General features: G+C 36.9%; 2 protein-coding genes across 4 annotated transcripts; both read left to right on the forward strand.

Annotated features, from left to right (window-relative positions):
• The first annotated feature begins 4,607 nt into the window (after positions 1–4,607).
• On the forward strand, positions 4,608–9,972 carry CRB (chloroplast RNA binding protein). Of its 2 annotated transcripts, none has more exons than XM_010272562.3 (10): positions 4,608–4,810; positions 5,269–5,409; positions 5,564–5,650; positions 7,215–7,305; positions 7,725–7,779; positions 8,309–8,369; positions 8,795–9,016; positions 9,122–9,238; positions 9,333–9,422; positions 9,659–9,972. In XM_010272562.3, exons 1-10 carry the CDS (start codon positions 4,706–4,708, stop codon positions 9,836–9,838), a joined length of 1,149 nt encoding a protein of 382 aa, XP_010270864.1. In that variant the 5' UTR covers positions 4,608–4,705; the 3' UTR covers positions 9,839–9,972. The 2 variants fall into 2 exon arrangements, with proteins under 2 accessions (XP_010270864.1, XP_010270866.1); XM_010272564.3 differs by having other exon boundaries at positions 4,610–4,810; positions 5,272–5,409.
• Positions 9,973–14,224: 4,252 nt separating this feature from the next.
• On the forward strand, positions 14,225–16,104 carry LOC104607072 (galactinol synthase 2-like). Of its 2 annotated transcripts, none has more exons than XM_010272565.3 (3): positions 14,225–14,812; positions 14,960–15,415; positions 15,529–16,104. In XM_010272565.3, exons 1-3 carry the CDS (start codon positions 14,483–14,485, stop codon positions 15,763–15,765), a joined length of 1,023 nt encoding a protein of 340 aa, XP_010270867.1. In that variant the 5' UTR covers positions 14,225–14,482; the 3' UTR covers positions 15,766–16,104. The 2 variants fall into 2 exon arrangements, with proteins under 2 accessions (XP_010270867.1, XP_088756322.1); XM_088900196.1 differs by having other exon boundaries at positions 14,226–14,812; positions 15,574–16,104.
• The last annotated feature ends 5,648 nt before the right edge of the window (positions 16,105–21,752 follow it).

A 21,752-nucleotide genomic window follows, 5' to 3' on the forward strand; every position in this document is an offset into this window, starting at 1 on the left:
AAGCGAAAAAAAAATACACCATGGAAATATACTGTGGGACGTTGTTAAAAGGCCCTTTTTGTGCCGCGGAAATGTAAACTCTTAATAAATTATTAATAAATTTATTAATAAAATGAAACATGAATAACACAACATTTAAAATAACTTCACAAATAGATGTCATATCAAATTTAAGTATGTATGAGCATATATATTTAAATTAAATTAAATCCAATCTTATGAAATTAGATAAGGTGGAAAAATATATTTATATAAGGGAAAATCTACGATATGGCATCATATCGTAAAACTTTGACCAATTCCAACCCTTTGTGAATTTTGTTGAAAATATATCTAATCGGTCCTTATTTTATGATGTCGGTTGATTAATTGCAAGCTCTTCTAATATCATGTCTTTCCATCATCATAGTCAAATCTTTTTTATAAACAGATTAAGGTGGCCTTTAATAAATCTGAAATTTGAAACCTAAAAAGTTAAAAAGATATTAAAAGTGTTTAAAATCTGAGAAGAGACATAGGTGCTTTTTGACTTTTTAGAAGTTCTGAATAAAAAATGTTGTTTGTGTTGGATCAAACCTTCAGCATCTAAAATTCATTGATTTTACTTTTTTTACCCCTAAAATAGACTATTTGGTAATTTTGAGTTCAATTTGCATTATTTCATGAAAATAATTTATCAAATTCAAAATAATATTGAAAAATATGAGTAAGTTATAAAAAATAAAAAAAATTATTAAAATAAGAATAAAATTGAAAATTACATATCAATTTATAAATTAAAATAAATTATTAAGAGTTAAAATAATAATGAAAATAATAATAAAGACCATGAAGCAATAAAAATTTAATAATTATCAAATTAATATCTTAAAACTATTAAAATATTTAATAATTAATAAAAATTAAAATAATTAATACAAATATTATTTATAAAAAATAAAAAATAATTTATTAAAATAAGAAAATTAGAAAGAACCGTCACTGCTACTAAGAGTTGCAGCGGCTAGGGGTGAGCATTATTGGTTAAAATCAAATTACCGAACCAAAAATTTTGGTTTTGGGTAATTCGGTTCGATTAACTCGGTTTTAACAATTTTGGCTTTTGGTTTTGGTTTTTTGATTTAGAAACCGAAAAAATTGAATTAGCTAAAATTCATTATATAATATATAATATACAATATTTAATATTTAATATATAATATGCTATATATTTATATATTAATATATTATATATAATGTATTATAATGAAATTAAATTTCATAATATATATTATAGGTTATAATATATAATAACCAAATTCGGTTTTTAACTGAAATAACCGAAAACCGAACCGAAATTTTCGGTTTGGTTATTTTGGTTTTATTGAAAATCGTTTTCATTTTTTGTTTTCATTTTATTATTTTGGTTTTAAAAATTTCAGTTTATTCGGTTCGGTTTTTAACCGAATAAATTGAATGCTCACCCCTAATTGTCACATATTAGTAAATTTCATTTCATGAGCACCCGAGACCATTGTTGTTGTTGTAATAATGGAAATTTATAGCATTTAGAAAAAAGAAAAAAAAAAGAAAAAGAACTATGCCTAGACAACCTTGTTTTTAATATATAGATTTCTGATTTAATGAGACAAGGGAAGATATTACAAATATTGACTATTGGGGGGGAGAAAGAGGGAGTAATGATAGATTTTAGGGTTTGAATATGATACCGAAAAAACTTACAACCAAGCAGTCAGTATCATGAAAAGAGATCGACTTCAGTCAGTGCAAGGCCCGTTCGAAGCCTTTACAGCCTTGCATTGGTAACATCTCCGTACTTCAATGCTTTATTTCATAGGGAGATATTCCCGATGCAAGGCTATAATGGCTGTTGGAACGGGTTCTGCACTAACTGAATCTGGTTTCTCATGAAAGTAGTAACCAATTAGGGTGGTTTCATCAAAATTCATAGGGGGTTTGATTGTTCAATGCTCTTTTAGCATCATGCCTTCTTGGCATCATAGATTTCCTTAAGGCTGTGTTTGGTTGCTGTGCAATTTTATTTGCACTAGCACAAATGCATTGGAGTTCAAACAAAAAAAATGAAAATTCTTGTTTTATTTTGTTTTGGTTTTTACTTTAATCTGCCTTGTGTCTTAACTTACTTTATTTGTATTGCAATCAAACAAAATAAGTTAAAATTTGAAACAAAAATAGGTCAGAATATACATTCAAATCATTTACAATGTAATGATTTTACATCAATGCAAATACAGCTTAAGGCTCAGTTTGGAAGGAGTACAAATACAAATATGTACAGTACAAATACATACAAAATAATACAAAATGCAATGTTTTGCAATCTACATATTTATATTTATACTCCTTCCAAACTGAGCCTAAATTTTAATATGGAAAATTAAGACGAGAGAGTTTTCATGAGGAGACATGTTCGTAGCTATAGATTTATGCCAATTTGACCCATCCCCGTGGGGCCCTACCCCACCCGTTTCAGTTGGAGTAGGACAAATTCGAGGATCTCCATTCCCTGCAGAGACAAGGATGGGATTGGAATTTCTAGTCCTGATGAGGTTCAGGGTGGGGATGGGGTGAGAAATTTAAGTTTGGGGTCGGAGACAGGGCATGCAAAACCCAACCCCGCCTCAACATGTTGCCATTCCTAGGGTGAGATGTATGAGATTTTGATGAAAATGACAATTCTAACCCTCATGACTCATATGGGCCCATATGTCACATATGTTATATTATCAAATAGATTATATTATTCAATTAAAACAATAAATAAGCAAAAAAATAAGGGATGAAAGAATGGAATTGGATAAATAATGAAAGTGGAGCAAATAAAATGGAAAATTGGGGTTAGACCGTGGGTTTCACGCATGCACAAAGTTGAGAGTCCACAGAAGTAGTTGCCTTTTGAAGAAGGCGGGCAGTCCCTAGAAAATACACAAAAGATTGGGGACAGTCTTATCCCAAGAAAAAGATCAAGCACAAGCACTTAAAAAACCAATCAACTCTTGCTTATTTTTTAGGGAAAAGTACCAGACATCCGATGCAGAATTCTGAATTCCAGCCCCCCTACAAATAGCCCTGTCCCCCCTATAAACCACATCTTACCCGTGAATTTGGTATCAATTCAAGGTCACGATGCATTTTCCCCTATATTTTGGGCTTAGTCAATTCTGAGCTGGGCTGATTTATACTTTTCCCTATTTTTTAAGTGTTTATTTTCAAATTTTAAACTTATTTATCGAAAAAGAATAATTATTTATTTTCCACTTATAATCTGATCTCAGCACTTTCCAAACAGGGGATAAACCCTCTCCACTCGAGGTGGCAATGGGAATAGATCCCATGACTCCCCTATACCAAAGTTGTAAATGTAATAATCAATTGGCTTGAAAGAATTTATTTATAGGAATAGGATGTTCTCTCTCTCTATCTCTCTTGCATCCACGTGCCCCTCAATTATTATTATTATTATTATTATTATTATTATTATATCAAGAAGTAAATAAATAAAAATTAGCTTCTGTATATAATGATGATACCTGCCTTGGCTTCACATTTAGGCCACCATGCACTATAGCTAGCTACTCCTTAGTAGGGCTGTCAATGGATTCTTAAAGTCCATATCCGATCTAGATTATCCCAAATTTGGATGATGTATTTATATAATCATAATGGATTTAGATTTTGTAATTTGCATTCGATTAATAATTTGATTGGATACAAATTTGAGTCCATCCGATCTAGTTCAAATTCAAATACAATTAATATAAAATTTATATAATTATATTTCAAATTATAAAAAATATGATTTTATATATTATATTATATAATTATTAATAAATTCAATATGATATATTTATATTTGTTTATTTTTCTATGTCAAAAAATTTTAAGACGAAATTGGATTAAATTCAAATTCGATCTCGAGTCCATCAAGACAAGGTTTTTAAAACCGACTTGGAGAACGAACTAGTCAGGGGTCCGGTTCCTGGGTCGAACGGTCGGCCCATTTTGACAAAAAAATAAAAAATAAAAAAAATAGAAAACGGTCAAACCATTTGAACGGTTAACCGCTTGAGTCAACGGTTTATTGACCAAAATTAATGGTTTTTGGAAAAAATCCGATTTTGAGGAAAAATAGAACCGATCACTTGACCGGTTCCCGATTTTTCCAGTCCGACCGTCCGATCTGGTTTTGAAAACCATGCATCAGGACTTAAATTTGAATCTAATATAGTGAAATCTTCAAACCCGGTCAGATTTCGGATCGGATTCAAATGTCATTTTTTCAATGATAGGATCGGATTCGAATTTTTCTAAATCCGATCCGTTTACAGCACTATGACCCTCAGTTAGCTTGACGTCCAGCGCCCGTTTTCGGATTTGCTCCTCACACAGCGACCCCGCATGCGCGAGCGAGCGAGAGACTGAGAGAGTACACTTTGAACGAGAGGATGTGATAAAAGCAAATAGCTACCCCTCAATTAGCTTGACGTCCACAGAGAGAGAGAGAGAGAGAACTGTGAACGAGAGGCTGTAATACAAGGAAAAGTGGGGCTCGTCTTATCCTTGTTGAGTAGAGGAGAGGTGAAATAGAAAATATGGGAATGAGGCGACCTCCGGATTCAAACTCAACCTATCAAAAATACCTCAGAACTCATTTTGAGGAGGAGAAGAAAAGAAGGTGAAGGGTATGGCCAGGTTGGTGGTGGTGCAGCAGAAACAGCCTTCCTTCTCTCTCCTCCCATCTTCTCTATCTGACTTCAATGGCGTTCGATTGAGTAACAGCTCAATTCAGGTAGAATCTTGCCTGTGACAGTTTCCATATTAAAAGAGTACAAGAATCCATTGTCTCTGTCTCTTTCAAACAGAAACGTAATTGCGCAATGAGGTGGATTAGAACTATGCCCAATTCCCAGTGAAAAAGTCTGTCTGCTTCATGGTCATTGGGTACATTCAAATTGCTCAATAATTTCCTTCGCTTGGTTTAGCTTTGAGCACTTGGTGAGTGAACTCGGGATTCCTTACAGTCGATTCACTGCCCAGTTGTTGACTCACAATAACAATTGAAGGAAATTTTGACCAACCTTACGTTTCCGACCATTTGAATGGCTCAGTAACGACTCATCGTATCTAGTTTTCCGAGATAAAATTTTACTGACCGACTTCGCAGGGCTAATAACCTGGTTTTCAAATTAAACAAAGAAAAGGCGACTCTGCCGTCATTTTATTCTCAGTAATTCATTTTTGTTGCAGCAGTTCAGTAAGAGGAAAGAATGGCAAGCAAAGGGAGCATTCCAGGTGAAGGCATCAAGTGCCAAGAAAATTCTAATAATGGGAGGAACTAGATTTATTGGCGTGTTCTTGTCGAGGCTCCTTGTCAAAGAAGGCCACCAGGTGTTCACGTTATGTCCTCTCTTAATTTTAACTATTTGGACATCGGGTTTTTTTTTTTTTTTTTTTTTTTTTGGGGGGGGGGGGGGGTCGTAGTTTTTAATATATATATTTTTTATTAATAATTGAGGACGGGCCCAAAATACGTGGTTGGCAGGTGACTTTGTTCACTAGGGGAAAAACACCCATCACCCAGCAACTGCCCGGAGAATCAGATCAAGATTACGCAGATTTCTCTTCCAAGGTAACCATTGCGTTTCTCCTCACTGGAATCGTTTGGATCTGCTCCTTGCGATTCCACAACTTTTGCAACAGTAATGCATGCATAAACTTTTTTAGCTAGCCAAAAAAAATAAAAAAGCTTTTTAGTGGGAAATCTTCTTTTGGGTCTTTTTGTACTGGGGTTTGTGCTGTAGATAGCCTTTTATTGTGTTTTTATACTCCATTGAAGGCCATGATTTTTGGTTTTAGCCCCGCACTACCACAATACATTGTATTTGGTTTTGTGACCGTTGGGTATTTATCAGATAAATGTTTATTTGAAAAACATTATTTTAAATGTTTATTACTTTTATTATTTGGTTGGATGTTTTATGGGCCTTTTCAAATAATACCTCATGCATTTTCGGAAAAAAAAAGTAATACCTCATAAATTTGAAAAAGCGCCTCGCATAAGCATTTCATTTTAATAAATGTCAAGGCAGTGGAAGAACAAAAATTTGAAATTTCCTCGAATTGTCATGCACATAAATCATAAAATTTCTGTTTTTTAGTATTTATTTGATAAATGTTGAAACCAAATAATTGTTTTATACACAATAAACGCCAACATCTATATGAAACTGATGTGATGGTGTTTTTTCGATTAAACTCCCACGGAGCCAAAAATAGGCAATGTCTTAGCAAAAGTGAACTCTGGTCTTTTAACGATAAAGTGGTGAAAATATTTGACAGCAACAAGGGTCAAGGGGTGTGCAACGGCTGAGTTAAGCTAAGCCCCTTGGACCTCAAAATTATTTCCGGGCCAGACCACGGGTGAGAGGTGCAAGCCGTGAGGTCTATATCCATGCTTAAGAAATTTTACAAAAGTCATACCCAAAATATATCGATTACCCTTGAGTCTTGACCCCCAAATTCTACCAAACAGTGCCATACCTATTGTCCCCCTTGTGGAAGGAGAAAATATAGTCTCATAGTAGAAAAAGCAACAAACTTAAGATTTTGCCTTTTTAAATCTTTCCACTTATCAAAATAGCAGAACATGCTTATCATTCGTTGGTTCAAGAATGGGAAAAATTCACAAGTTTAATGTTTTATGATATCGGAATTTTCAATCCCGTCGCTTAAAAAAAAGAAATTTCAATCCTGTGCCTGCGAATGATAGTTTTTTCGAAATAGGGATTGCAGAGTAATAACATCACAATTGAGTATTCGTTTTGAACGAATGCTAGAAAAATATTTGGCAACTCCCTTAACAAATTAGAAATTAGAAAACAATGTTAAAAGTCATCAAAAATAGTTTAGACATTAAACATGAAAAAATATGGTGTCTAACCATGGTCTGTTGAGTAACAAGCTACACTTGAGTCCTTTTCTCATTTAATAAATGGGTCTTAAAATTAAATTGCCATGCAGGCCCATGGTCGGCAATTCTGTTAATAATGTACACATTGACAAATGTAGAATCTTCTCAAAATCGTATTCGTCTTATTTGATATAAATGGCATATAATAAGAATCCAGTTATTTATGTTAATTTGAGATTAACAAATTCTTTTCTTTATGTCTGTAAACCTTGTTGGTTGGTAGATCTTGCATTTGAAAGGAGACAGGAAGGACTTTGAGTTTGTGAAAACCAGCCTTGCAGCCGAAGGCTTCGATGTCGTCTACGATATAAATGGTCTCTCTCTCTCTCTGCAATATTTTGTGTTTCATTCTTTGCACATATCCACTGTTTAATGTTTAAATATTGTTTTTAGTTGAAAATTTCGAATTCATTAACACAGGAAAAAACACACAGAGATCATACAACAAAAATGACTAGACACGAAACAAGGAAACCAAATAAGTTAGCCTAATTAGAGAACCCAAGTGAACCAAAATAAAAGGGTTCACGCTAAAGAACTCAGCTATCCAAACGGGAGGTTGAACAAAAATTTCTCCGACAGACATAGGACCCTTTGAGGTCCTAGTTAGAGGGAGCAGGATGAGCCGCTGCATTTGTTCGTCGTTTAACATAATTGAATCTAACATTTGTACTAATGATAGTTGTAGTTATGTTCAAATATTCATGGTTATGATTTCTTGTCATTCTTTCAGGACGAGAGGCGGATGAAGTAGAACCTATACTGGACGGACTACCAAAGCTAGAACAGTAAGCCTTCTCAATCTTTCTAATGTTCGGGACATCCTACTCCAAATCATGCACATATGAAACTTTGTCTTTTGACTATATAAAGAAAAGGATGTTATATCAGTCACTATGTCTGCGATTGACATCCCAATAGATTGTCTTTGTTGCTCTATCAGTCAGTAGCCTGATTGGACCATCAAGACATGTATAAGGTAGCTAAACTTGTATTGACCAAATAGATGGATCCAAAATTGTTTATACACCATTACGTTAGGGCTATTGTTGTGTTCGCATCTGCTATCACAGCAATTCAGGTGATGCTATGAATTTATTCCCATCCTAATCTGTCCATGTTTCCTTCGGGGTCGCAAGGGAGTGCTGCAACAATGGTCACAACAGATATGATTTTGCTAGTTGCTATTGTTTCAGATGTAATACAACCAAGAGCTTTAAAGTTTAACCATTATAATAATGGTATTCAAGATTATGATAACAGCCTTTGTAAAACTGATTGCTTGTTTATTCTAAACCAAGACTAATTCTGTTACAGGTACATATACTGCTCGTCAGCCGGTGTGTATCTGAAATCTGATCTTTTACCCCACTTTGAGGTGAGTCCCACCATTTTTATGCCAAAATCTGAAGTGCCTTAATTTGCTTCTCAGGTCATCCTACAAGGTTTCCAATGAATAGAAAATAGAAATTAGCAAGGATTTGGTCTCGTTTCTAGCTCATAAGCTGAAAAATATGTTGGAAGGTTGAAGCCAAAAGAACACATCCATTCATTTTGTTTGACATGGTGTGGATATATCAATGCCAACTCTTTGTCCACTTTCTCTAACAAGATACTGGGAACTCTATAATCTAGTGCCCGTTGAGCTCAAAGAGTAGGCAACTCTTTGTCCAGTTTCCCTAACAAGATACTGGCAACTCTGTAATTTATCTCCCCATCCCATCCCGACTTCTCTCTAGTAATATCAATACCACTAGTAGTAATGTAATATTAATTCCTGTGTTGCTGTTGCTGTTGCTGTAGACTGACGCAGTTGATCCAAAGAGTAGGCATAAGGGAAAGCTTGAGACTGAGAGCTTGTTAGATTCAAGGGGTGTCAATTGGACTTCTATTAGGCCAGTCTACATTTATGGCCCTTTGAACTACAACCCTGTGGAGGAATGGTTTTTCCATAGATTGAAAGCAGGTCGGCCTGTTCCAATTCCAAACTCTGGAGTTCAGATAACACAACTTGGTCACGTTAAGGTCAGAAATTCATCTTTTCAATTTACAATAATCAGCAGACATGATTTGGCTTATATTAAATTGTAGTACTTGAATGACGCAAACTAAGTTCGAAGCAAATTCCAGGATTTGGCGAGGGCCTTTGTTCAAGTTCTTGGCAATGCAAAAGCAAGCAAACAAGTCTACAATATATCTGGGGAGAAATATGTTACCTTTGATGGATTAGCTAGGGCATGTGCTAAAGTATGTATGTTAATATATTATATTGTAATATCTAGTTTATTAACTGGCATAACGAATTAATGGTGGTTTATTTATTTATATCTTTGTTTCTCAGGCCGCTGGATTTCCTGAACCAGAGATTGTCCACTATAACCCCAAGGAGTTTGATTTTGGTAAAAAGAAGGCTTTTCCATTCCGTGACCAGGTAAATCTACACCTACGCACTGTTGTCCCTATTATTGGTAGAGCAAAATTGATTGATAAAATAAAGAACAAAACGATACGAATTCCATTGGAACTAACCTAGTATTTTATCAAGATATTGATTGGGAAATGAAAAGACAAATCCGTGGTTACAAAATATTCCTAATAAAAGGTCTTTTCCACAAAGACGATGCAAACAATCTAGATCACATACTAATGATATGTAATGAAATGCAGCATTTCTTTGCATCAGTTGAGAAAGCTAAGACTGAGCTGGGGTGGAAGCCTGAATTTGACCTAATTGAAGGTCTTGCAGACTCCTACAACCTAGACTTTGGCAGGGGAACTTACAGGAAAGCAGCAGATTTCTCCACAGATGACATGATCCTTAATAAGAGTCTTGTTCTCCAGAGCTAGAGCCTTTCTTTTAATCCTTCACAACTTCATTGCAAAATTGGTTAGCTTATCAGATGCCTGTTCAGAACAAATTGTTTATGTATCATGTTTATTGCAAATGAATGTTGAGTGCACAAAGAAAAGAAGTTGAATCATTCTCCATGTGTCATGTCTGCAATAGTCTACGTAGTAGTTACTTTTCCACACCATGAAAAGAATACATGTGGAAGTCATTGATAGGAGCTCAGAAGTAGCTCCAATATGTGATAAAAAAAAGGAAAGTAGACTAACATGTGCATAGAAGAAGCATTCATAAGTTATTTGTTACAGTTGAAGGGGCTAGAAGGGGCAAGGGTAGACCAAAAAAGGACATGGATAAAGTAGTAAGAAAAATTTTAAACGCCAATAATTTAACCATGGATATGGCATTAAACAGAACAGACCGGCAAAACAGTATTTATGTCAATGTCACCGACTAGCTGGGGTAAGGCTTGGATGATAATGATGATGAAGATGGCCTCTTCCCAAAGAGAGAAAGTGTTGGTTCATTTGGGTCCCAAATGAAGTTGGTCGGATCATGTCAAGAGATTCATTAAAGTATTGGACAACTGACCCTTTTCCATTTTAACTAGAAAATCATGATTCATATAATGTTAAGGATAAAGAGAATGCTCTGAAGTTTTCTGATCTGAATTTAGATTATGATTTCATGAATAATACATAGATTTAAATACACTCTTAATATATAATGTGGGCATTCAAGAAGTAATATGTTCATAAAGTGAGTGTGGCAAAAATGCATATGCTGAGATGAATGAGTGGAAAAACTAGAAATGATAGGATAAGAAATGAAGTCATTGATAATAACTTAGGAGTAGCTCCAATAGATGATAAGGATAAAATGGAAGAAAGTAGGGTAAGATGATTTAGTCATATGCATAGAAGCATCATAAGAAGAAGGGATTTGTTATAAATTTACAATTGAAGGGGCTAAAAGGGTAAGGGATAGACCAAAAAGGACATGGGTAGATGTAGTAAGAAATTTATGTCACCGATTACATATAGTTGGGATAAGGCAATGATAATGATGATGAAGATGACCTCTTCCTAGAGAGAGAAAAGTGTTGTTTTATTTGGGCCCCAAACAAGGTTGGATCATGTCAAGAAATTCATTAAAGGACTAAACAACTGACCCTTTCCATTTTAACCAGAAAATCAAGATTCATCTATCTATACTACATAATGCAGATCTTGCCTTGAGTTATGTGTAAATAATAAAAGTTAAATCCAAATACCATGTATCACATATCGTTAATATTTGCTTGCACATGTGCATATCATGCGTTTACAATTTTTATTATATAAAACAAATACTTGCCTTGGGTTCTATGCAGGCTATAAAAGTTCAATCCAAATATCATATATCATTATATATGATTAATAATTACTTGCACACATGCATAGCACTTTATTGCATTATACTATATAAAGTTGATATTTGCATTGGGTTCTATATTGGTCATGATTGCTATTTACAAATATGCATAGCACGTGCTTTTATACTAGTATAATGTTAAGGATAAAGAGTATGCTTTACAGTTTTCTCATCTAAATTTAGAATATGGTTTCAAGAATAACTACATAGTGTATTCAAAGTTAACTAGATTGGGTCATACAATTCATTACATGACTGGCACAATAACTCTTTTCCATTTTAACTAGAAAATCAAGATTCATCTTTACTTTATAAAGCAAATACTTGCCTTGATTTTGATACAAATTGTAAAAATTAAATCCAAATATCATATATCATAAATGGTTAATATTTATTTACCACACGTACACATCAAGTGCTTTTATACTAATATAATATTAAGAATAATAATAATAATAAAGAGAATGATATTTTTGGTTTTTACTAAGCTAAAGAGAATTTTTTTATCAGTCTAAGCTAAAGAGAATATTCTTACATATAGTAAATACTTTCTTATAAAAGCAAGGAAATGGTAAACAATGTGGAAGATGATAAGGATAAGGAAGTCCAAACCTTAATGTGTAAGTATTCCTAGGGTGGTTATTTGGTGATTTTGATTCATTAGGTACGTTATTGGTGAAAAGACAAATGACACCCCATTGGCCCAAACATGATTCAAAAAAAAAAGGAAAAAAAAAACTGAATATGGGGGCATTATCTTTATCCTAAAAAAATCATTATGACAATATATGTAACTAGATAGAGAAATGCCCAAGTAGTTAAAAATAGGGAAAATTCCATTTTAGTACTCTGAACTTTGGAGTAGTGTCAAGTTAGTACCCAAACTTTCAAACGTGTCACTGTAGTACCTAAACTTTCAAAAAGTGTCAAATTGGTCATTGCCGTTGATCGACCATCAGTTATCTGTTGAAAATGTTAAAATTACCCTTCAAAAGAAGACATTATTCATTGTCTTCTATCTTGAGACTGAACTAGTTGAGGTGTTTGAGATTTTAGATTAATGAAGTCATTGTCTTCTACTTTTAGATTTGAAACACATTACTGTCTAGTTATTTCTTTGCCTTCAATTATTGTTTTCCTCCATCATATTTCATGTTTTTTTTTTTCTCTTTTTCTCTAAAAATAACTGGTTCATCTCAAGGTAGAAGAAGACAATGAGTTGTGTCTTCTTTTGAAGAATAATTTTGACATTTTCAACAAATAACTGACGATTGATTAATGACAGGGACTAACTTGGCACTTTTTAAAAATATAGGTATTGCATTGACATGTTTGAAAATTTGGATACGACACTACCTCCAAAGATCAGGATACTAAAGTGAAAATTTCCCTTAAAAATAAAAAGATGAAATCACTACCCTGTTCCTTTTTTTAATATTTGTGTTAGAATGTTAGTTGGTCCCTCAGAAACTTCAAGGAAACTGCTGAAGGTATTAATCATGATTTATCTTCAACGAGTTAAAATTCAAAAATATATCCACTCCACTAATTCTAAACATTATCCTATACATAAGAATGATCAATCAGCCCAGATCAAAATTTTATAACCCCAAAGTACAGAGGGAATGCATTTGACGGGCAGGATGTGGCTTATAGGGGGAGAGGGCTAATAGTTGAGGGGGCTGGAATTCAGAATTCTGCATTGTGTGTATCCATACTTGTCCGTTAATTAAAATCCATTTAGTAATGATAGAAATAGGGGGGAAAAGCGTTGGAGAGTTCCCGCCTCCCTGGTTGGTTTGTGAAAGATAGAGAGAATTGCGCCACGTGGCAAAATGCCGCCCTCAAGATAAGAGTCTGACATATGGCCAACATTCAAAAAAAGTGTCTACGCCGGGCAACCGTCCAAAAAGATGTAAATCAAGTTCAGCATTACCCCACGTTATGCCAATTTTCAGAATTTAGGAGACGTTACGTTACCTGCGCTTCGGTCCTTCCGCGACCGGATTACGTTAAGCTGAGCTGAGGGTATTTTCAGGGACAGGTGTCAAAAAAAATTTTTAACTATTTATTTACAGTGCTTTATCTACTTGATTCGAACTGAGTTCTTCCACCGCCACCGCTGCCTGGCCCTTGCCCTATTTCTTTCTAAAATCCAAACTGCTCTGTCAGATCAGTGTAACTTTTCTTTCACCTTAAAATCAGACCAGATTAGATAATCGAATAAAAAAATCAGAAATCAGCAAGTAATTGGTTTCATTTCATCTCAAAACCGTTATTTTCTTAAAGACCATTAATTTGATGGATTTTTATTTTCTTAAAGACCGTTTGAATCATTTAATCGTTACATGGATTTTTATTTTTTTATTTTTTTGTCAAGACAGGCTGTTTATTCGATTTGAACGATTGAACCGTTTAATCTAAGAACCGGATACTGATCGATTCGTTGTCCGGTTCGATTTTAAAAACCTTTAGTGCAAAAAACTCGTTGATGTTGGTTTCCTGCTCGTGGTCGACGTTGACTTGTCCTTAGACGGTTAAACTTAATTGGGGCTATTTTGGTCACAAAAAAAAAAAATCCCAAGAAAAAAGTTACCAGAGCGCGGTCGACGGTCGGTGTCTCGGTGAGCTGGATAAATGGGGGTATTATTATCTTTACGTCGGAAGACTACATCATGGTGTATGTATGGAACACCCACGCAGATTTATCTGGACGCTCGCTCGTGTGTGCAAATGAGGAGGGCCTTCCTTCCTTCTAGTCTCTTCCGCGAAACCACGTGTGAACTGTGAGCCAATTCGAGAACCTTCCTGTCGATCCGAATCACCGTTAGATCTTTCCATTTGCCACGTGTCTGCATATTACCGGGATCATTGGGCTAGTATAACTTACAAAAATATTTATTTACCCCTTTTCTTCCAGTAACTTCGCACCATATCGTCGTCTATTTAAGCAACCTAACCTCGCTTCATTCTGAAGGCCCAGTCATCAGTCATCAAGGCTTCTAGCTTTTCACTACAGACCTCTGTCTCTCTTGTCTCTTCTACGACCCACTCAGCCACTCTACTGCCAATTCATCTCATCGCAAACCTTCTTTGTTCTTTTCGATCTTTTCTCTTCGAGGCAAGCCTCTGATAGCTCCAACCCCTGTTCCTACTACGGTCCCTTTTTCAGTTTTTGACAGTTACTCCCTTCGATTACTCTCCTCTGCTCTAACAAGATCAGACCCATCATGGCTCCTAACCTCGTTAGCACTGCTGCGAAAACGGCTAGTTTGGTGAAACTGGCCAGTATGCCCAGCAGAGCTTACGTTACGTTCTTAGCAGGCAACGGCGACTACATCAAAGGCGTTGTCGGTCTGGCCAAGGGGCTAAGAAAGGTGAAGAGCGCTTACCCGCTTGTCGTCGCTGTCCTACCGGACGTTCCAGCAGAGCATCGTCGGATTCTTGAATCCCAGGGATGCATCGTCAAAGAGATAGAACTTGTGTACCCACCTGAGAATCAGACCCAGTTCGCCATGGCGTACTATGTCATCAACTATTCCAAACTGAGAATTTGGGAGGTATGTAGGTGTGCTTTTCTTAGCATTAATTTCTATGTTACTACTTGCGCGCATGGATGGTTTGGTTTGTTGCTCAAAGTCTCAAACACACAGCATGAGCATGCATGCACGGTCTGTAAGAATAAATGAAATTTCTGTGAATTGCAGTTCGTGGAATATAGCAAGATGATATACTTGGATGCTGATATTCAAGTGTACGACAACATTGATCATCTATTTGATCTGCCGGGAGGGTACTTTTACGCGGTGATGGACTGTTTCTGCGAGAAGACATGGAGTCACACACCGCAGTACAAGATCGGCTACTGCCAGCAGTGCCCGGACAAGGTGAAGTGGCCCGCTGAGATGGGTCAACCCCCTTCCCTGTACTTCAACGCCGGGATGTTCGTCTTTGAACCAAGCCTCTCTACCTGCGATGATCTCCTGAAAACCCTGAAGGTCACTCCCCCAACCCCGTTTGCAGAGCAGGACTTCTTGAATATGTTCTTCAGGGATGTATATAAGCCCATTCCTCTGATCTACAACCTGGTCTTGGCGATGCTGTGGCGTCACCCTGAGAACGTAGAGCTCGACAAAGTGAAGGTCGTTCACTATTGTGCAGCGGTAAGTGTTTATGCAGATTCTTTCAACCATTTCCTACTTGATAGCTCGGGGGTTGTGATGATGTTTTGTTAATTGGCTCTCTCTTCTTCTTGTGTATGTTCATATTCGAACAGGGTTCGAAGCCATGGAGGTACACAGGGAAGGAAGAGAACATGCAGAGAGAGGACATAAAGATGCTTGTGAAGAAATGGTGGGATGTGTACAACGATGAATCTTTGGGTTACAAGAAACCGGCGGCCACGACGGAAGACCAGGTCGACCCGTCGGCTGTGGATCACCTGCAACCATTACTCGCGGCGTTGTCGGAGGCAGGAGTGGCTCACTGCGTCACCGCCCCTTCGGCAGCGTAGTTACCAATTTACCATTGGCTCCTTTATTATAATCAGACAGATAGCCACAATGTGTGAAGGTGTAGGTGTGAAAAGAGCAAGAATCAAAAATATGATGTGTGAGTGAGACAGGTCCCCCTCGGTTTATATGTGTATGGGGACATGATTGTCATTATGATAATTCTGTCTCCTCTCACCTTTTTTTTTTTTTTTTCTTTAATTTTTTTGAGAAGTCAGATTTAAATCTCCATGACTCCATGGAGTATGTCCATGCTTTTGTCAATTAAATTAATTAATATTATTATAATGTATCTATCCAAAAAAGTTAATGTTATAATGAAGAATGGTTGTATTTGTGTATCTTTTCATTTTTGAGTTGTATCGACCATCTTAATCTACTTAGGTTTCATCAAGATATCATCTAATTAAAGGTTTTTAATTCAAGTGGGTACGCGACATCCATGATTTCGTACCAAGACATCTATAGTTAGAAAGACAAGTTCTATTTCTCTTTTCAAGCCTTTTTTTTCTTCTTCTCTCACTACGATCAGGGGTTTGCCTTGTTCCCATGGTCCCTCCCCGTCAGAAAATGGAGATGTCTGCTTAAAACAAAATCTGTACCAACACGGTACCAACATCATCTTTGTCCACACCTCACCGTGAACATCATCTTTGTCCATGATCTGTGCCCACACACACCTCACCATGAGGCTGGGGCCTAGGGGCCATTATTTTAACCCATCATCAGAGTTCAAATCTGCGCCCCACCTGCTCTCGCCCCACAAACGCTCCACACGTTGAGCGTCCGCCATCTGTTCCTTCGCATGCAATTAGCTTGTCCCGGGATGGCCGTTAGTTCATCCCGTTGGCCCAAAAACTAGCCCAAAACCGAGTCAAACATTCCCGCGTGCTTGAGCTGCCGGTCCCCTGAACCCTGTTCTTCCCCCCTCACCCGATTTCTCCTCCGGCACCGGCGACCGCTCCGGTCAGTTCACCTTGGCCAGGTATTCTCCAACGAGCAGTGCTTTGACGAGGGGTTGAAGTTGATTGGCTTTTAATGGTGGTTCGAATGATGCATGTTGCCTCTCGGTGGAGAAGGAAGGAGTTGTGAGTAGAACTTCGAAGGTGTTTTCATGGCGAAGGAGAAGCTGCTTTGACAGTTCGTTGAGGAAAATCGAATCTGGACTGTTTTTTAATTGTTCCGAGGATTCGCGCGTCATAATCCTCGGAATTCTAAGATCATCTTCGATAATAAATACTAGTAAAATCTTTTGAAAAGCAAAAAGGTGGGTCAGTCGGTGGTTCACCGAATTTGCAATCAGTGGCCCACCGAGTTGAACCCACCATTTAATGGCACACCATTTGCAAACCACCGGTTATGGTTTGTTTAATCATGAAGAAAATTTTCATAAATGCTCATTATACCCCTCAGTCCAGGTGTGATTCTGGTGATGTTATTTTGTATTTTTTTTCCTATTTATAGTAAGAAGGAAGTTCTGAGTTGTTGCCCATGGACGTAGGTAATTTTGGCCGAACCATGTAAATCTAGTGTTCTCTCTTTTTTCTTTCTTTATTGCTATCAGATTTTGTTCTATTTCTGTGCACGTATAGATTACATTATTTTTGCTGTGCAATTCCAACAATTGGTACCAGAGCAAAGCATGGTTCTGTTCCGGGATTCTGCCAAAATCTATATTTGCTGTTCCGGTATTGCATGTGTTGAATATGTTGAGTTCGAGCTCTACCCGGTTCGATATATCGAAATTCAACAGATCCAACTATGCAATTTAGAAGCTAAAGATGCATGCTGTGTTGGTGAAAGAATATTGTGCAATTGCCTTAGAAGGAAAAGAAAAAAAACCTACTGATATGAAAGACGAAGATTTTGAGAAGAAAAACCAGATAGCCATGACTGATATTTTTCTTACTTTAGAAGATTCGGTTCTATTCAACGTGTCTGAGGAAACCACTGCCAAAGGTTTATGGGACAAGTTGCGGAATCTCTACGAGGGGAAATCGATGTCCAACAAAATCTTTCTCCGACAACAACTCTACAATCTGAGGATGAAGAATGGAGCCTCTTTGCAAGTACACTTGAATGAGTTCAACACTCTAGTAAGCAAATTAGCAGCTGTAGAAGTACGTATTGATGACAAAGAAAATGTTGCTCTTTTGCTTTGCTCTGTGGCAGACTCTTGGGATAGTTTGATAATGAATTTGAGCAATACTAAAGATCTATCATTAGAATCTACTATTTCTATGTTGCTTACGGAAGAATCTCGTAGAAAAGTTGGTGAGAATTCTTCAAGTGACGCAATGATGGTACGAGGTAGATCGAATGAGAGAAACGGCTCTACTAGAAATCAAACGAGATCCAAGTCAAGAGGCAACAAGAAATGACTCAAGTGTTGGAATTACGGTAAGAAGGGGCACCTTTGAAAAGATTGTCGACAACCTAAAGCAGAGCAAAATCAGCTCAACTCTGATAAAGATCCGGCTTCAAATAATTCCCAAGGAAACATCGCAGAAGGAAGTGATTCATTAAAAGATGGTGAGGTACTGTCTGTTGATTCTTGTGAAAATTTAAAGCATAACTGGATATTAGATTCTGGTGCTTCTTTCCATATGATGCCATGCAGAGATTGGTTCTACACATACCAATCGTGCGATGGTGGGACTATTTACATGGGCGATAATAACATATGCAAAATAGTGGGAGTTGGAGACGTTAGAATTACTATGTTTGACAATATCACTCGTACAATCTATGGTTCCTGAACTACGAAAGAGTCTCCTGTCACTGGGAAAGTTTGATGAAGACGGTTACAAGTTTTCTGGAGAAAAAAGCCAATTGAAGATCAGTAAATGAGCTATGATAATTGCAAAAGGCAAATTACAAGGGAAGCTGTACCACCTGATCGGGGATACCATGGTCGACGATGCCATCACTGCAAATGCTGTGACCGATTCCGTCATGATTTGCCACAAACGTTTGGGTCATATGAGCAAGCAAGGACTTAAGGTACTTCTTGATCAAAATGTACTTCCTGGTTTAAAATCTACTTATTTGAATTTCTGTGAAGATTGTTTATTTGGGAAACACCACAGAGCTAGTTTTCCCAAGTCTAAAGCTAGGAGTAGAGAGGTATTAGATCTAATACACTCTGATACGTGGGAAGCTACTACAAAATCTCTTGGAGGTTCGTTATACTTTGTCTCTTTTATTGATGATTTCTCCAAGAAAGTATGGGTATATATGCTCAAACAGAAGAGTAACACTTTTTCCTATTTCAAAAAGTTCAAAGCTCTAGTTGAAAATTAGAAGGGGAAAAGAATTAAGTGTCTGAGAATCGATAATGGGAAAGAATATACCTCGAAAGAATTTGAAGATTTTTGCAATGAGCACGGCATTTCGAGACAGTATATAGTTCCACGAACTCCACAACAAGACGGAGTTGCTGAACGGATGAATCGTACACTTATGGATCGAGCTAGAAGCATGTTGAGTGCAGCTGGGCTGGAGTAGTGCTTTTGGGCATAAGCAGTCAATACGATATGTTACCTAGTAAATCGCTCTTCCACTACGACACTTGATTGCAAAATTCCAGAAGAGGTATGTTCAGGAAACCCTGTTGATTATTCTTTCCTATGTACCTTTGGTTGTGATGCTTATGTTTGGATTCCTAAGGAGCAGAGGACCAAGCTAGAGGTAAGGTCCAAAAAGTGTATTTTTCTTGGCTATGCAAAAGGTACAAAGGGATACAGATTGTGGGATCCTACTGCCCACAAGATAATTGTTAGTCGAGATGTTGTCTTCAATGAAGATTCGATGCAGAAAGAATCAAGCTCTAAGACAGTAGAGAAAGTTGAAGTGTGATCTTTTCAAAGGAATCAAGAGCAACAAATTGATACAGCTGTTTATGTACCTGAAGAGCACATTGAAAATTTTGAAGGAGTGACTCACGGTGATCAAGGTCGATCGATGAGAGCTATAAGACCTTATGTCCGGCTTCAGAATTATGTAATAGCTTATGCTTGCATTACAGAAGAGCACAAGCCTTGTTCATACTAGGAAGCATGCAAATGTCCAAATGCTCGTCATTGGCAAATGGCAATGGAGGAAGAAATGGAAGCTCTGAAGAAAAACAAAACTTGAGACTTAGTCAAACTACCTAAGAATCGAAAGGCCATTGGTTGTAAATGGGTGTACAAACTCAAAAAGAACACTAGCGGGAATATCGAAAGATACAAAGCTCGACTAGTTGTAAAAGGATATGCTCAAAAATCAGGTATCGACTTCAATGAAATATTTTCTCTTGTTGTTCGATTAAGTACTATTCGTATTCTATTGAGTATGGCTGCAGTACTTGACTTGGAACTCGAGCAGTTAGATGTTAAAATTGCATTTTGCATGGTAATCTTGAAGAAGAGATTTATATGACTCAACCTGAAGGCTTTGTCGATGACGACAAAAATGATCTAATTTGTCAGTTGACCAAATCACTTTACGGTCTAAAACAGGCGCCAAGGTGTTGGTATAAGCGATTTGATTCCTTCATTGTGAGCTTGGACTTTAGCAAATGCGAAGCAGATCATTGTGCCTACACATACTTTGGTAATGATCACCTCATCATTTCGTTGTTATATGTTGATGACATGCTAGTTGCAGGTACTGATAAAGGAAGTATCTCAACACTGAAAGCTCGTTTAGATAGGGAGTTTGACATGAAGGATCTGGGGGCGGTTAATTAGATTCTTGGGATGACGGTATATAGGGACAGAAAGAACATGAAAGTCTGGATAACTCAAAAGAATTATGTTCAAAGGGTCTTGTGGCGCTTCAACATGCAAGATTCCAAACCAGTTAGTATCTCATTTTCTATTGGTTGCAAGTTGTCTTCGGAACAATCACCTAGCACTGAAGCTGAGAAGATAGAGATGTCCCACATACCATATTCATCAGCAGTAGGGAGCCTTATATTTGCCATGGGGTGCACCAGACTAGACATTGCACAAGCAGTGAGAACAGTCAGTAAGTTTATGGCAAATCCAGGAAGAGATCATTGGATTGCGGTGAAGAGAATCCTTTAGTATTTGAAGGGTACTTCTGAAATCTTCATTTGTTATAGTGGCCAAGCTTAAAACTAGTTGGTTATGTGGATGCAGACTATGCAAGAGATCGCGATAATAGAAAATCAACTACTAGTTATGTGTTTTCTTTAGCTAATGGTGTAGTGAGCTGGGTATCAAAATTGCAATCTGTAGTGGCCTTATCTACAACAGAAGCAGAATATATGTCAGCTACACAAGCATGCAAAGAAAGTATTTGGCTAAAGAGGTTGCTTGAAGAATTCTACATCAAGGAAGAAGTGGTGACTATTCATTGTGACAGTCAAAACGTATTACACTTAGCAAGAAATCCTGTTTTTCATGCACGGACTAAACACATTGATGTATAGTACCACTTTGCTCGTGAGGTAGTTGAAGATGGGTAGATCTCGTTACAGAAGATGCACACTAACAACAACGTTGCTGATATATTGACAAAGTCGGTGATGAGAGAGAAGTTCATCTAGTGCATAACTTCTTAGGGACTTGATGCCACATAGCAAGAGATGATCGGCAACTATTCTCGAGAGGGTTTTTCACTATGAAAATTGTCTTCAAGTGGGAGAATGTTGAAAAGCAAAAAGGTCGGCCAGCTGGTGGTTCACCGAATTTGCAATCGGTGGCCCACCGAGCTGAGCTCACCATTTATTCGGTGGCACACTATTTGCAAACCAACGGTTATGATTTGCTTAACCATGAAGAAATTTTTCATAAATGCCCATTATACCCCTCAACTCAAGTATAAATAGGGGTCCCTCCTATGTTATTTCTAATTCCATTCTCCATTTCATTTCAGTGTATAGTATATACAGTGTGTTGAGAGGAGTATTGAGTTAGGTGTATTGAGTGTCGGGTAAAGGTGTGATTCCGGTGAGGTCATTTTGTACTTTCTCCTATTT

The sequence above is a fragment of the Nelumbo nucifera genome, chromosome 3 (assembly GCF_055504915.1).
Source record: "Nelumbo nucifera cultivar China Antique chromosome 3, China Antique-T2T, whole genome shotgun sequence".
NCBI classification, from domain to species: domain Eukaryota; kingdom Viridiplantae; phylum Streptophyta; class Magnoliopsida; order Proteales; family Nelumbonaceae; genus Nelumbo; species Nelumbo nucifera.

Coding starts and splice junctions, on each gene's coding strand:
- CRB (XM_010272562.3), top strand. CDS start 4,706: ATGGCCAGGTTGGTGGTGGTGCAGCAGAAACAGCCTTCCTTCTCTCTC. Junction 5,410..5,563: donor TTGTCAAAGAAGGCCACCAG/GTGTTCACGTTA, acceptor CGTGGTTGGCAG/GTGACTTTGTTCACTAGGGG. Junction 9,017..9,121: donor CACAACTTGGTCACGTTAAG/GTCAGAAATTCA, acceptor AGCAAATTCCAG/GATTTGGCGAGGGCCTTTGT.
- LOC104607072 (XM_010272565.3), top strand. CDS start 14,483: ATGGCTCCTAACCTCGTTAGCACTGCTGCGAAAACGGCTAGTTTGGTG. Junction 14,813..14,959: donor CCAAACTGAGAATTTGGGAG/GTATGTAGGTGT, acceptor TGTGAATTGCAG/TTCGTGGAATATAGCAAGAT. Junction 15,416..15,528: donor TCGTTCACTATTGTGCAGCG/GTAAGTGTTTAT, acceptor ATATTCGAACAG/GGTTCGAAGCCATGGAGGTA.